Source organism: Oncorhynchus clarkii, chromosome 20 (genome assembly GCF_045791955.1).
Source record: "Oncorhynchus clarkii lewisi isolate Uvic-CL-2024 chromosome 20, UVic_Ocla_1.0, whole genome shotgun sequence".
Classification (NCBI taxonomy): Eukaryota; Metazoa; Chordata; class Actinopteri; order Salmoniformes; family Salmonidae; genus Oncorhynchus; species Oncorhynchus clarkii.
The window spans coordinates 51,701,193-51,718,505 of NC_092166.1; the positions used below are offsets into that span (position 1 = coordinate 51,701,193).

The 17,313-nt window shown below is 44.6% G+C and overlaps 1 protein-coding gene across 1 annotated transcript in view; it reads right to left on the reverse strand.

Annotated features, from left to right (window-relative positions):
- The window catches only part of LOC139377480 (pro-neuregulin-3, membrane-bound isoform-like), a 279,397-nt gene that overhangs the window by 64,843 nt on the left and 197,241 nt on the right, over nt 1-17,313 (reverse strand). Inside the window, exon 5 of the mRNA XM_071120511.1 lies at nt 2,793-2,895. Within this exon, the coding sequence (XP_070976612.1) occupies nt 2,793-2,895 (103 nt within the window). The remainder of the gene's footprint in view (nt 1-2,792; nt 2,896-17,313) is intronic.

The following is a 17,313-nucleotide window of genomic DNA, read 5'->3' on the forward strand; positions in this document are numbered from 1 at the left end:
ACCGGCTTTCTAGCCATCGCCGCTCCATTTTTCATGTCTATTTGTCTTGTCTTGTTCCATACACATCTGGTTTTGATTTCCCCAATCAATCTAGTTGTATTTAACCCTCTGTTTCCCTTCATGTATTTGTGTGTAATTGTTTCATGCTATTGTGGTGTTTTACTATGCGCTTTACTTTTGTTATGTTCCGTGTTTTGAGCGCATTTGATTTATGTAGTGCTCTCGTTTTTGGAACGAAAATAAAAGTGCACCACTTAACATTCCTCTGCTCTCCTGCACCTGACTTCGCCTCTAGTACACCCCTTGGCAGAATTACACACTTCTAATGGAGTCAGCAGGAGCAGGTAGCAAGGTTAGAGGAGTCGAGGAGCGCGTCCAGGAACATTCGGCCATGTTACTTCATCTTAGTGCTATGATGGATCGCGTTGTCCAGACCATGGACCACTGGGAGAGACAAGAAGTCTCTCCAGTGCCTCGACCAGCACAACCGGGGTTGTCTCCACCTGTCCCATCCGGAGAGAATTCCAGTGGGATGTCTCTCCCTTCCCAGAGAGTATGATGTAATTGCACAGTGCCAGGGATTCTTGTTACAACTGGACCTCTACCTGGCCACTGTGCACTCAGCTCCCTCGGGAAGGGAGAGAGTGGCCGCCCTCGTCTCCTGCCTCACAGGGAGAGCGCTGGAGTGGGCAAACGCTGTGTGGAGAGATGGAGACACGGTGTCAGACCACTTCGAGGAGTTCACCCGTCGCTTCCGGGCCGGCTTCGACCATCCACCCGAGGGCAGAGCAGCGGGGGAAAGGCTCTTCCATTTGAGGCAGGTGACGAGGAGCGTGGCAGGTGACTTCGCCCAGGAATTCCGGACCTTGGCCGCCGGAGCAGGCTGGAACGACAGGGCCCTCATTGACCACTATCGATGCAGCCTACGAGAGGAGGTCCAACGTGAGCTGTCCTTTGACCAATGGTGGATTTGTCCATCCAGTTGGATAACCTGCTGGTCACCCGCAGACGTCCAGAGGGGGCTCTGTCGGTTCCATCGTCCATCACCCCCGCTCCGGTGCCCATGGAGTTAGGAGGGGCTGCTCTTAGGGAGACTGGAGGAGGAGCCATCAAGTGAGCCATCTGTGGGCGCAGAGGACAAACTGCCGGTCGGTGCCGTGTTGGTTCCTCTGGGAGTTGAGGCAACAGGCAGGGCACTCTGGGTTTGCACCACACTCATCCAGAGTCTATCACTATGGCGATTGAGTCAATGCATGGGGCGCACTTCTTCATGAAACTGGATCTCAGGAGTACGTATAACCTGGTGCATATCAGGGAGGGAGACAGCGTTCAGTACCACCACAGGGCATTATGAGTACCTCGTCATGCCGTATGGGTTGATGAATGCTCCATCAGTTTTCCAATCCTTGTAGACAAGATTTTGGGTGTAGGGGTGTATATCGATGACATTCTGATTTACTCCGCTACACGTGTCGAGCATGTGTCCTTGGTGCGCAAGGTACTTGAAATGTCTGTTCTTTCAGCAGGCCGTCTCCTTCCTAGGGTATCGCATTTCCACATCAGCAGTGGAGATGGAGAATGACCGCATTGCAGCTGTTCGTAATTGGCCGACTCCCACCACGGTAAAGGAGGTGCAGCGATTTTTAGGGTTTGCCAATTACTACCGGAGATTTACCCGGGGTTTTGGCCAGGTTGCTGCACCCATTACCTCACTGCTGAAGGGGGGTCCTGTAAGGTTGCTGTGGTCGGCTGAGGCGGACAGGGCTTTTGGGCAGCTAAGAGCTCTGTTTACTTTGGCTCCTGTGCTGGCCCATCCGGATCCCTCTTTGGCATTCATAGTGGAGGTGGACTCGTCCGAGGTTGGAATAGGAGCCATGCTCTCACAGCGCTCGGGCACGCCACCGAAACTCCACCCCTGTGCTTTCTTCTCAAAGAAGCTCAGCCCAGCGGAGCGTAACTATGATGTGGGGGACCGGGAGTTTGTTGGCTGTGGTTAAAGCGTTGAAGGCGTGGAGAGATTGGCTTAAGGGGGAAAAACACCCTTTCCTCATCTGGACTGACCACCGCAACCTGGAGTACATTCGGGCAGCGAGGAGACTGAATCCTCGTCAGGCAAGGTGGGCCATGTTCTTTACCTGTTTTGTGTTTACCCTATCCCACAGACCAGGTTCCCAGAATAAGAAGGCAGACCTACTGTCCCGGCTGTATGACACAGAGGAGTGGCTCATGGATCAAACTCCCATACTCCCGGCCTCCTGCCTGGTAGCGCTGGTCGTGTGGGAACTGGATGCGGACATTAAGCAGGCATTGCGTACAGAGCCCCCTCCCCTCCAGTGTCCCGTTGGGCGTATGTATGTTCCGTCTGCTGTCCGTGACCAATTTATCTATTGGGCCCACACGTCTCCCTCCTCTGGTCACTTTTTTAGGTTTCCAACTGTACTTGTGCAGTTAACAAACCATGATTCCATGTTTTAAAAAATCAACAAACTGCAGACAAAGTATATTATTTTGCATTAGCCTTTACCTACGGTTACTGTTGAGGATGTGTACATTATTTCGATTAGACATACACTTTGAAACAAGAATGTTGTCTTTTGTCATATTTCTAAGTACAGCATCAATGAGCCATGGCTGGAGACCAACACTCTTCGCCATTATATAAACATAAGCTCAGTATATCCTCTTACATCAGGGCTGCACGTGTAGTTTACTATGCTAATATCCCATGATGATACAATTTTCCATTCGTTGTTTGGAGGCATACTTAGCTACTCAGTGTGACCCTCACTCACTTGTTGCGGCGATAGAGAGCCATGCATGCCACTCCGAGAAAACAGATCCCTGAGGCAATGCTGAAGATGGACAGCACCTTTCTCTGGTAAGTCTCACGGCTTTCTGTGGAGACACAGGCAAATAAATATGATGTTAAAGCCACTCTCTGTATATACATGTAGAGTATATTCTCTGCAGAGACACAGGCAAAATAGTACTGTTGAAGCCACACTCGATATGCATGTAGAGTACTATCAAAGTGTGAGCCACCAACAGAAAAGTTAAATGTAAAGAATCACACACCACACACAAATCCTTGCTAGTAACACACACAATAGTATTAATCTGTTTTGTGAAAACAAGAAAAAAACATTAAATCCACACTCTGTAAGATGTGCATATCAAATCAAATTGTATTTGTCACATGCACCGAATACAACAGGTGTCGACTTTACCGTGCAATGCGTACTTATAAGCCCTTAACAACAATGCATTTTTAAGAAAAATACAAGTTAAGAAAAATATTTACTAAATAAAACAAAGTAAAAAATAAAAGAGCAACAAAAAATAACAATAACGAGGCTATATACAAGGGGTACCGGTACTTAGTCAATGTGCGGTGCTACAGGTTAGTCAAGGTAATTGAGGTAATATGTACATGTAGGTAGGGGTAAATTGATTATACTCCTATCAGTTCTACTGAGCACCAACTCGCCTTCCGAACATTCTATTCCCAGCTGTCACGTTCTGACCTTTATTTCCGTTGTTTTGTATTTATTTAGTATGGTCAGGGCGTGAGTTGGGTGGGCAGTCTATGTTTGTTTGTCTATGTTTTGGGGCATGTCTATGTTGATGGCTTGTTTCAGCACAGTCCATATTATTAGCTTCACGGTTGTTATTTTGTTTACTGGTTTTGTATAGTTTTCAGTGTTCACTACTTTCTTTATTAAAGATTGACCATGGACACTTACCACGCCGCGTATTGGTCCTCAGATCCTTTTCGCCTCTCCTCTTCAGATGAAGAGGAGGACGGCCGTGACAGAATCACCCACCAACCAAGGACCAAGCGGCGTGGTAGAAAACAGCAACGACAGCAGCAGCAACAACAGCGGCCGGTATCACAGGACTCCTGGACATGGGAGGAGATACTGAACGGAGAGGGACCCTGGGCACAGGCTGGGGAATATCGCCGCCCTAAAGCAGAGCTGGAGGCAGCGAAAGCTGAGCGGCGGCGATATGAGGAGGCAGCACGGCAGTGCGACAGGTACGAGAGACAGCCCCAAAAATGTTTTGGGGGGGGGCACACGAGGGGTGGAGCTAAGCCAGGTAGCAGACCTGCGCTCACTCCTCGTGCTTATTATAAGCAGCGCGATACTGGGCAGGCACCGTGTTATGCGGGGAAGCGCACGGTGTCGCCAGTACGTGTCCATAGCCCGGTGCGCTATAGGACAGCCCCCCGAGAGTGTCATGTGAGTGCGGGCATCGAGCCGGTATCGCCGGTACGCAGTTTTGGTCCAGGGTATCCTGCGCCGGCTCTGCGTGCTGTGTCTCCGGGGCGCTGGGAGGGTGCAGTGCGTCCTCTGCCTGCGCTCCGCTCGTGCCGGACGAATGTGGGAATGGAGCCGAAGGGAGAGGTGCGTGTAGTAAGCACTAGATCTCCCGTGCTTACCCACAGCCCGGTTCAACCTGTGCCTGCACTCTGGTGGGTCCGGGCTAGAGTGGTTATCCAGCCTGGGGAAGTGGTGCCAAGGTTGCGCACCAGAGCTCCAGTGCTCCCCCACAGCCCGGTCCTTCAGGTGCCTCCTCCTAACCCCAAGCCTCCTGAAGGTCTCCCCAGCCTGGTGGTTCCTGTGGCAGCCCCACAAACCAGGCTGTCTCTCTGTCTCCTCCCTGCAGGTGTTCCTGTCTGTCCGGCGCTGCTGCCGGAGTCTCCCGCCTGTCCGGCGCTGCTGCCGGAGTCTCCCGCCTGTCCGGCGCCTCTGCCGGAGCCTCCCGCCTGTCCGGCGCCTCTGCCGGAGCCTCCCGCCTGTCCGGCGCCTCTGCCGGAGCCTCCCGCCTGTCCGGCGCCTCTGCCGGAGCCTCCCGCCTGTCCGGCGCCTCTGCCGGAGCCTCCCGCCTGTCCGGCGCCGCTGCCGGAGCCTCCCGCCTGTCCGGCGCCTCTGCCGGAGCCTCCCGTCTGTCCGGCGCCTCTGCCGGAGCCTCCCGCCTGTCCGGCGCCTCTGCCGGAGCCTCCCGTCTGTCCGGCGCCTCTGCCGGAGCCTCCCGCCTGTCCGGCGCCTCTGCCGGAGCCTCCCGCCTGTCCGGCGCCGCTGCCGGAGCCTCCCGCCTGTCCGGCGCCGCTGCCGGAGCCTCCCGCCTGTCCGGCGCCGCTGCCGGAGCCCCTCTGTCCCGAGCAGCTGCCCCTCTGTCCCGAGCAGCTGCCCCTCTGTCCCGAGCAGCTGCCCCTCTGTCCCGAGCAGCTGCCCCACCTCTGTCCCGAGCTGTCCCTCTGTCCCGAGCAGCTGCCCCACCTCTGTCCCGAGCTGCCCCTCTGTCCCAAGCAGCCCCTCTGTCCAGTGGGGTCATTGAGTAGGGTGGCCATGGTGAGGAAGCCACGGAGGCGGACAATAAGGCGGACTAAGACAATGATGAAGTGGAGTCCGCATCCCGCGCCAGAGCCGCCACCGCGGACAGACGCCCACCCAGACCCTCCCCTATAGGTCAAGGTTTTGCGGCCGGAGTCCGCACCTTTGGGGGGGGGGGGGGGGGGGTACTGTCACGTTCTGACCTTTATTTCCGTTGTTTTGTATTTATTTAGTATGGTCAGGGCGTGAGTTGGGTGGGCAGTCTATGTTTGTTTTTCTATGTTTTGGGGCATGTCTATGTTGATGGCTTGTTTCAGCACAGTCCATATTATTAGCTTCACGGTTGTTATTTTGTTTACTGGTTTTGTATAGTTTTCAGTGTTCACTACTTTCTTTATTAAAGATTGACCATGGACACTTACCACGCCGCGCATTGGTCCTCAGATCCTTTTCGCCTCTCCTCTTCAGATGAAGAGGAGGACGGCCGTGACACCAGCTTATTGTTCAACTTCACAATGCCTGCTACGCTATTATTGGCAATGAGACCTGCTCACGATGTTTTATAGTCAAAATGTAAACAACAAAATGTGAACAACGAAAATAATATTGGAACTCTGTGGTCTTCCTATTGTTTCCTATGGGGGAACTATAGGCATATCTGTCTATTTCGCCAAATAACTCACAATGTGTATGTTTTGATTGTTTTCAAGGGTGTAACTGGTGTGAAATGGCTAGCTAGTTAGCGAGGTGCACACTAATAGCGTTTTAATCGGTGATGTCAATCGCTCTGAGACCTTGAAATAGTTGTTGCTGCGGCTTTTATGAAGCGATGGGTAAAGATGCTTCGAGGGTGGCTGTTGTCTATGTGTGCATAGGGTCCCTGGTTCGAGCCCAGGAAGGGGCGAGGAGTGGGACGGAAGCAAAGCTCGTTTGTCATCGATCGCTAGACCAGAAATAGTCAGAAGTTAAATAAATGTCCCCACTTTTTCATTACGCACCATCGAGGTGCGGATGTTTACTTTCTGCACAAGTTGTTTTTTTCCAGTTTTGTCCGTCGAACAGATTGTAGTGGTAAAATAGAAAGGGATACATTTTTTTATGGAATTCTAAGCATCACTCCAGTCAAAACAGGCTCTGTGAACGTTCGATTCCATTACTTTGCTATGGGCTCGCGCTAGTGTTCCAGTGTAGCCAACGTTCTTAAGCCATTTTTCAGCCTTGGGTGAATTTTGACTCTTTCTATTGTCCAGCCTAAAGATAGCCAGAGGGAATTTAGGAAAACACCCGAATGTTGTTGGGGAATAATCAGAATTAGGTGGTAACATAGGTAAGATGTTTTATATTCATCATATGTTTGTAAGTTATTTCTCATAAGAATGTATTTTGTTGTACTATAGTGGTGGCCATTGGCAGTTATCTGTTCTATGTCAAGACTAAGTTGCATGGGCCGCAGAGAAGGGAGAGGTCAAGGTGTCATCATGTGTAAACATGTCTTTTGCTCCACTGTGTCTGTGTGCCAGTCACTCCCTACTTTTCCCATCGGGGAGAGGAGGATGGCAGTGTCTGGAATCATTCTATGCTCCCCGTGAGCTTGTCCAGGATTGGTTGTATTTAGAATTGGTTGTATCTAAATGATAATTTGATATATGCCTGTTGATATGGAGGATTGGTTTATGGTTCTGGGTTTGAGTAAGGAGACAAAGCTGAACGATTTATTATGTCTATGCTGTCTGACTATGTGTGTTTTTTGCTATTAAAGGATCTCAGTTGCAATGTAGAAGGGGCTCTCAGAGAATTCATTGATAGACACTGAATTGATCTGAGAGTCACAGGGTTGTGATAGAGCTCATATAATTAAAGATGGACTTTGATAACTAACTCTGACTTGTGTCAGGATTTGGTAAATAGAGGAAATTTCCATGACAATGTCCATTGAGAAAGCACAACAACTATAGCATTTAGTTACGCTAAGAATGACGAGAATAATCAAGTCAACAAACTTTGGGTAGTTAGGTAGTTAGCCTATAGTTAATATACTGGCAAGTTTGATGTATAACTACTAACATTAGGTAGCTAGCTAACATACTGGTAAATACTGCTGTAATGATATGCTATGTGGTTTGTAAGGACAGTGTAGCTAAGAAATTCTCAGCCAACATAATGTGTAAGGTAACTTATTTGAAAAGTCATTACTTTATTACATTGAATAGGTCGTTAGGGCAAATCCGGTCTGTGTTAGGAGGGGGGGAGGGGGTGTTTCACACCTTGCTCGGCTATTAGACTATTCTTTAGTAAAGGTTGAATAGTCTACTGTTCAGCTTTTAGCCCTCCTCCCCAACTTGCAACAAATTGCTGTTCCGATCTCTTTCCTTTCCCTCTTACACGCATCATCATTCTGCTCCTGAGTGGCTCGCTTGTGGGCGTGCTGGCAGGATATGGCAGCATCTTTGGTTGTGCGTCAAGAATTCTGCATACCGTACCACGTTTGTATGAAGGTGTGGTTATTCACAGGCAAATTGTTATATGCTATCGAGGTAAATTTGTCTTTTTGTCAAGAGCAAAACCTTTTTTATTTTCAATCAAAATGAATTGTTCTGAAAGCTACTTTTTTCAGATACAAAGGAAGTCAAAGCGGACATCTACGAAGATGGCATCTCAGGTAAGCAGTACTGGGCTGTAATGCCATATCTTAAAAATGACATCTGCTGCTTTAGATTGAACGATCATATCTCAGTTATTGTTTTCACATCTATAAAAAATAAGGTGTTTTCGTTACTTTCAGAGAGCGAGCTGACCAAGGGGTCGAAAATGTAGATATTTCCAGATGTTCACTGTTCGAGGAACAGGCAGTGGAAGTTTTATTGCTGGCAAAAGTGTCCATAAACTGTTCTGTGTTATTTTTCTCCGTCTCTGCCTGTCTTGTTGTACATGGAACATGTCTCATGCATTAATTTAAAAAACCTTAAGATATCAGCTGCTAATTTTCAGATTTACACCCACATAAACACAGCCATTGTCACTGAAATATCTGTTGCTGCCAAGTCATGATTTCCCTGGGGGTTAGCCTTGCAAAAACCAACTGGTGAGACACATAGCCCTTCATATTTAAATGTTTCAGGTACACTCCGATAGGTGCCTGCGTCACATACAGTATCTTCTATTGACATTATCTTCTATTGTTTGTCCTCATGTGTCTGTTTTTCAGCATAAAATACTCTGTAGCCACTTAGTGTGGACACCAGGTGAGACCACACACACACACAATAACAGTCTCTCTTCTTCACTTCATCCCTCTCCTCCTTCTCCCTAAATCCTCAAGTTTATATCAGCTGTTTTGGTGAACCCCTCCCGCATCTGAACTGACTGACAGAGGGCACAGCATGATCATAGGTGAGATGTCACATGGTCGGGTCAACAGGAAGTATTATTAAAGAGATGCTGTCACGCCCTGCTCTTAGTATTCTGTGTTTTCTTTATTATTTTGGTTAGGCCAGGGTGTGACATGGGTTTATTATGTGGTATGTTTTGTCTTGTTTTTTTTGTAGGTATTGGGATTGTGGCTTAGTGGGGTTTTCTAGTACAGTCTATGGCTGTCTGGAGTGGTTCTCAATCAGAGGCAGGTGTTTATCGTTGTCTCTGATTGGGAACCATTTTTAGGCAGCCATATTCTTTGAGTGTTTCGTGGGTGATTGTTCCTGTCTCCGTGTTTGTTTTGCACCAGTATAGGCTGTTATGTGTGTTTCGTGTTACGTTTATTGTTTTGTATTTGTTCATGTTTATATTTCATGAAACATGTATCAAGATAACCACGCTGCGTTTTGGTCTGCCTCTCTTTCACCACAAAAAAAACGTAACAGAATCACCCACCACAACAGGACCAAGCGGCGTGGTGACAGGCAGCGGCAACAGGAGCAGCGAAATCCGGATTCCATGGGAGGAGATATTGGACGGTAAAGGACACTGGGCACAGCCTGGAGAATATCGCCGCCCCAAAGAAGAACTGGAGGCGGCGAAAGCGGAGAGGCGCTGGTATGAGGCAGCACGGCGATGCGGATGGAAGCCCGAGAGTCAGCTCACAGGGGGCTCACAGGGAGTATGGCTACGCCAGGTAGGAGACCTGCGCAAACTTCCTGTGCTTACCAAGAAAACCGTAACAGATGCTTTACATTGAAATACAGACCGAGATGTAGTAGTCCCAGAGTTAATGATCCAAGGTCAGTTTTGCATTTCACCTCCTGATATAAGATGACTGACCTTGTTAGAATAAAAAAACAAGGCTTAATCATGCTCTCTCTCTATCCATCTGTGTCTCGTCTGCAGGTATGTTTTGATGTGAGAGAGGAAGCCAGTCCCGTCGTTGCCACCTCACCCGCTCTTAAGATAACCTTCGTAACAACTGGGGGCCCAAGGCTGGTTAGGAGACACCACAATTGTGATGAACTGAGAGAATATTAGGGTAGCACTGTAATTCATGAATCATATGTTGTCTGCCGCTGTTCTTACCTCTTTCCCTTTCTGCCTTCTACACCTCTCTCCCCACCTCGTCTTTCTTTTTCGTTTTATAATGCACACCATTAGTGCATTGAATTACCCGATTGAACTTGTATTTATAATATTACAATCATCATAATTATAATTCAGTTATGTATTTATAACCCCTGTATAATGAACTTCTTTCAAAAAGCAATTCACGTTCTCCACTGGTTGAAATGCTACCCTGTGTCCTCAGATTAATGCAGATGAAGGGAGTTAGATATGCATCTTTTTTTTCTGTATATATGAATTACAAATCAATCATGTTTCTAGTCTATTGCATAGTTACAATGTGTAATCATTGATGTCCCAGGATCAGGAGTGGCAAACACTGTTGAAGTGTATAATTTTAATACATACATGCAGACACAGCATCATTCAAATAATGGAGTTTGATATGACTGAAAAAGAATATCTCAGATTCATACCTGAACTGCACCTTTATTTGCCAAGGAAGAATACATGATCAGTGAAAATATTCAATGTGCAAGCTACAATGTGGGAAACTTGTGTGGAAATAACTACAGTACATTATTATATTCTACTCTATCCATAGGCTTCATTAATGCCATTCAGACTTGAAGTTGATACAACAACTATGATAGTTGAGGTTCATAGATTGGAATGAATATTAGTTCAGAACCTAACGTTTTAGTGTACATACACAGATCGGCTACATACTGTAACTAGCTACACATCCACAGGATTCCCTAAAATATTAAACAACACAAATTACAAATTCCTTCTCCTGGCTAATGTTGTCCGATAACTTGCTAAATAGCGATTTTCGTAAATTAACTTTATGAATAAAAAAATCTGCACAAATTTGTCTCTACATTAACATATTCCCCTCAATTGTAAACGTTGTGCTTGACTCTTTATGACGTTATTACATCTGATTCCACCGTAATGTTTGTCAGCCATCTTTTTTGAAGAACGCCACAAGGCAAGGGTGGCTCGCGTCAAAATTCGTCATTGAAACCACTATATGATTGGTCTTATAAAAACCTTGGGACCCAAATGCATAATGAGTGCTCTAACTCCCCCTTGTGGTGGTCTGGGGTAATGAAGCCGTGACGCTAGGTACTTCTAAGTCCCGTGGTGCAAGCTCGCAACTTTTAAAGGAGGAACCACTGTATACACCTGTTCTGAAAGGCCCCAGATTCTGCAATACCACTAAGCAAGGGGCACCACCAAGCAAGCAGCACCATGAAGACCAAGGAGCTCTCCAAACAGGTTGTTGTGGAGAATTAAAGATCAGGGTTGGGTTATAAAATAAATACACAAGCCTTTCAACATCCCACAGAGCACCATTAAATCCATTATTAAAAAACGGAAAGAAAATGGCACCACAACAAACCTGCCACGAGAGGGCCACCCACCAAAACTCACAGACCAGGCAAGGAGGGTATTAATCAGAGAGGCAACAAAGAGACCAAAGATGACCCTTAAGGGTCTGCAAAGCTCCACATCAGAGATTGGAGTATCTGTCCATAGGACCACTTTAAGCCATACACTCCACAGAGCTGGGCTTTACAGAAGAGCGGCCAGAAAAAAAGCCATTGCTTAAATCCAAAGTTTTTTAGCAGATTAGTAAGAATAGCTCAAAAATGCCCTTTTCCCTTTATTTAGATTACAACCTCAACTTTGTTATTTGAAAATGAAATGATCTCCATAATATCGCCATTTTTAAAAGAAGCCATAGAAAATTTGTTGCAATTACAGTTTAATCCACCAGAAAAGAGAGAACAAATATTACAACAAATTCTATGGTTAAACTCAAATGTACTAATTTTAAAAATAAATTTATAAATCATTTATCAGAAGTACAGTGTAGACATTGCTAATGTTGTAAATGACTATTGTAGCTGGAAACGGCAGATATTTTATGGAATATCTACGTAGGCGTACAGAGGCCCATACGTAGGCGTATTATCAGCAACCATCACTCCTGTGTCCCAATGGCACGTTGTGTTAGCTAATCCAACTTGATCATTTTAAAAGGCTAATTGATAATTAGAAAACCCTTTTGCAATTATGTTAGCTCAGCTGAAAACTGTTGTGGTGATTAAAGAAGCAATAAAACTGGCCTTCTTTAGACTAGATGAGTATCTGGAGCTTCAGCATTTGTGGGTTCAATTACAGACTCAATACTGCCCCCAGCATGATAAGTTTTTAAGTATAGATTTTGTATGACTGAAACATTTAGTTAATTGTCAGGTGATGGCTTAGGTCATTAGCAAACTGCATTATCTTCAACATACGTTGAACATAATGTTGGGTTGTTTGGATGACCCAACTGCTGGTTTGCAGGCATTGGGTCACCTAGTTGGGTTACTGACATCACAAAAAGCCACATTTTAATACACCAATGGTAACATCTTATTCTCTTACCTAATTTAAATACATTTTGGCCTTTTAACCAACATCACAGGAGGTGTGTTTGCAGAGGGGAATAGTTTACATAGCTGGTTTACATAGGTAGCTAGTCTACTGGTGCCAACATTTTACTGCATCTTGTCAGATCTAATTAGAGGTTTCCCCTATTCATCTAAGGCAAAGAATCATATACAGTAGGTTTCCGCTTTCATCTGTCTGGTGTTAGCTACAATATAAAAAAATCCTGTTGTTTTTACAGTAACTTACTGGCAGCCAGTTACCTGTAAATTACTGTAAAAAATAGAACAGTATGTTACCGTACCATCTTTTATGGTATCTAATACTGTAACTGTAATCTGTTTTCAAAACCAATAATGCTACTGTACTCGTTTTACATTAACATATTCTTACTGTAAAGCCTTTTTTTGCATATTTCCAAGAGTGCCATATCTTTCAAATTAATTGTAGAATTACCACACATGCATCTGTTAGTGACAGAGACATGGTTGTTGCATTCATCCATGTTCAGTCTTGTGGTCATCCCCAAGTGAGGTCCTAAGTGAATATGTCATCGTTAATACATATTAATACAATATGTATTTCATAAAGCCTTATTTTGGCAGCAGGTAGCCTAGTGGTTAGAGCATTGGGCCAGTTACCGAAAGGTTGCTAGATCAAATTTGACAAGGTAAAAATCTGTATAAGGATCTGGGTGTAGCTGGTGCAGAGGAGTCAGGCGCAGGACAGCAGAGATGAGTAACACAAGGAACTTTACTCAACATTTCCAAATACATAATGTATTTGTATACAATAAAATAATCACGCACAAAACCCATGGGGAAAACAGAGGGTTAATAATGAACATGTTATTGGGGAATTGAAACCAGTGGTGTAAAACAAAGACAAAGCAAATGGAAAATGAAAAGTGGATCGGCGATGGCTAGAAGGACGGTGATGTCAACCGTCGAACGCCGCCCGAACAAGAAGAGGGACCGACTTCGGAGGAAGTCGTGATAATCTGTCATTCTGTCTCTGAATAAAGCAGTTAACCCACTGTTCCCCGGTAGGCTGTCATTGTAAATAAGAATTTGTTCTTAACTGACTTACCTAGTAAAACAAAAAACTTAACTTATACAATTGCCTGAAACTCATGGTTTACAGGCCACAAATTCTAGTAACGTTCCAAAACGTTCCAGATTTTCCTGAAATCCTGAAATCCTGGAGGAATATTCCAACCTGGATGTCTGGAAAACCTGGGAACAGTATCAGAATTGTGCAACCCTAGCTGCAAGTCACATTATGCAGGCTTGCAATGTGATGTGTAATTCCTATTGGAATCCAGCCATAGTTGTGATATTGAACAGTTAGAATAGCTTCACCTGCAATAAAATGACTTCCACGGTTAGGAACATTGTGAAGTTACTACCTAAGCCATTTAAACTTAAACAGCCATTTCAGTAAAGGGTGCCGAAAATCTAACTAACTGATGGGATTCGTTTAGAACATGTATATTATTTATCTTTGTGTTGCATAAGATTAATCAATCAATCAACGTACCTGCAACAACAGATATTAACAACAATAAAAAAAATCAAGCTGAGAAATATGATAATGATTACCGTTGTTTTATAATAGGTTAACTGTCTGTTTTGTAAGTTACTGAAAACAAAACAGTTTAACGGTACAAATGCGGTTACTGTAATCCATTGACGGTACCATTACTGCTACTGTAATTTATTATAGGGATGGGGGGAGTGTGCTTAGGGTCAAGAGTGAGCTAACACAAGCGGTCATATTTTGACACATCTCGGCTGATAGAAACCATAATATAAATGAGCTAATTGCAATAACTATTTATAATTCATCACGTCACTCATGAGCTCACCAATCTAAAGTAATCTGAATAGTGAGTAGTTTGTGCACACCCCCATGTTTGTTTGTCTGCGTCACCAAAGATAATAAGAGGTGACCAGATGAGTTGGGTCTGTTTGCAGTATGCATGTTTAAGGCGAAGTGAGGGGTCTCATCACCCATCATTCACTTCCATTCACATAATTTTGCTATAACATCTGTGTTCTGACAGATGTTTACGGGACACCCAGAATGCATTGAATTATGTCAACAAACATGCCTCCACACATATACGGAAAATAGCTTAGCACTAGCTCATCGTAATCAGTACAACCTTCCAAAAATTATTTAACACACAAATCGGAATGCACAATTTGTCACCAGAATTTCTAAGAATTTGAATAAAAAAGTAAATAAAGAAATTATTACCACACAAACCATTTTTTGATGGGGATTTATTGATACAAGTGGCCCTTGCCGGTATTATGATACTGATGACTTGTCGCCACAGATGGTTTGTTTACGTTTCCATTGTAGCTAGATGGAGTAGCTCGGCCCATAACAGCTCTATGTCGTGGTCATGTCGGAGGCAACAGTTGTTCACAACTAAGCCTAACACTAACCCCTTTCCTAACCTTAAACTCCTACATTAATTCACCTAACCTGCTGTGTTAGTTCTCCTAACCTACCATGTTAATTATCCTAACCTGCTACAGTGCTTCTTCATTTAAAAGTTGAGTTATACCTCATAAGAGCATGCAGTATGCTGTGGTATACTGTGATATGCTTCAGTGAGACGCGGTGCTTGCCATTAAAGCTCATTGGAACCACCAGACAGCACATTTAAGCACATATACAGTTGAAGTCGGAAGTTTACATACAGTACACCTTAGCCAACTACATTTAAACTCAGTTTTTCACAATTCCTGACATTTAATCCTAGTAAAAATTCCCTGGCTTAGGTCAGTTAGGATCACCACTTTATTTTAAGAATGTGAAATGTCAGAATAATAGTAGAGAGAATGATTTATTTCAGCTTTTATTACTTTCATCACATTCCCAGTGGGTCAGAAGTTTACATACACTCAATTAGTATTTGGTAGCATTGCCTTAAAATTGTTTAACTTGGGTCAAAGGTTTCAGGTAGCAACATCTCAAGATGTCAGTCAGGAAGTTAAAGCTTGGTAACAAATGGGTCTTCCAAATGGACAATGACCTGAAGCAAAGTTGTGGAAAAATGGATTAAAGACAACATAGTCAAGGTATTGGAGAGGCCATCACAAAGCCCTGACCTCAATCCCATAGAACATGTGTGGGCAGACTGAAAAAGTGTGTGTGAGCAAGGAGGCCTACAAACCTGATTAAGTTGCACCAGCTCTGTCAGGAGGAATGGGCCAAAATTCACCCAACTTATTGTGGGAAGCTTGTGGAAGGCTACCCGAAACGTGCTTTTAAACCGTTCGCTGCCTGCACCCGCACGCCCGACTAGCATCACCACTCTGGATGGTTCCGACCTAGAATATGTGGACATCTATAAGTACCTAGGTGTCTGGCTAGACTGTAAACTCTCATTCCAGACTCATATCAAACATCTCCAATCTAAAATCAAATCTAGAGTCGGCTTTCTATTCCGCAACAAAGCCTCCTTCACTCACGCCGCCAAACTTACCCTAGTAAAACTGATTATCCTACCGATCCTCGACTTCAGCGATGTCATCTACAAAATAGCTTCCAATACTCTACTCAGCAAACTGGATGCAGTTTATCACAGTGCCATCCGTTTTGTTACTAAAGCACCTTATACCACCCACCACTGCGACCTGTATGCTCTAGTCGGCTGGCCCTCGCTACATATTCGGCGCCAGAACCACTGGCTCCCGGTCATCTACAAGTCCATGCTAGGTAAAGCTCTGCCTTATCTCAGTTCACTGGTCACGATGGCAACACGCGCTCCAACAGGTGTATCTCACTGATCATCCCTAAAGCCAACACCTCATTTGGCCGCCTTTCCTTCCAGTTCTCTGCTGCCTGTGACTGGAACGAATTGCAAAAATCGCTGAAGTTGGAGACTTTTATCTCCCTCACCAACTTTAAACATCTGCTATCTGAGCAGCTAACCAATCTCTGCAACTGTACATAGTCCATCGGTAAATAGCCCACCCAATTTATCTACCTCATCCCCATACTGTTTTTATTTATTTACTTTTCTGCTCTTTTGCATACCAGTATCTCTACCTGCACATGACCATCTGATCATTTATCACTCCAGTGTTAATCTGCTAAATTGTAATTATTCGGCTACCTCCTCATGCCTTTTGCACACAATGTAAATAGACTCTTTGTTTTTCTTTTTCTACTGTGTCATTGACTTGTTTATTGTTTACTCCATGTGTAACTCTGTTGTTGTCTGTTCACACTGCTATGCTTTATCTTGAACAGGTCGCAGTTGTAAATGAGAACTTGTTCTCAACTGGCCTCCCTGGTTAAAAAAAAATGAAATAAATAAACATTTTGTCTATATTGAGGCAGTTACAATAACCAAAAAGTTGGATGACCAAATAATTTGTGAAACCATGATGGGATGTATGAACGGATTGGATGTTGCATGCATTCTCAATGTAGTTTGAGGTGATTTGCATATCAGCAAATTTGCTTGAGATAATCTCACTGGAACACTGCGTCCATGTTGCTTGACATACAGGGCCTTTGGAAAGTATTCAGACCCATAGACTTTTTCCACATTTTGTTACGTTACAACCTTATTCTAAAATTGATTAAATTGTTTTGTTTCATCAATCTACACACAATACCCCATAATAACAAATCAATAACAGGTTTTTAGAAATGCTTGCTGATTTATAAATACAAAAGTTAAATATTACATTTACATAAGTATTCAGACCCTTTACTCAGTTCTTTGTTGAAGCACCTTTGGCAGTGAATACAGCCTCGAGACTTCTTGGGTATGACGCAAAAGCTTGGCACACCTGTATTTGGGGAGTTTCTCCCATTCTTCTCTGCAGATCCTCTCAATCTCTGTCAGGTTGGATGGGGAGCGTTGCTGCACAGCTATTTTCAGGTCTTTCCAGAGATGTTAGATTGATTTCAAGTCCGGGTTCTGGCTGGGCCACTCAAGGACATTCAGATATTTGTCCCAAAGCCACACCCGATGTTGGCTTGGCTATGTGCTTAGGGTCATTGTCCTGCTGGAAGG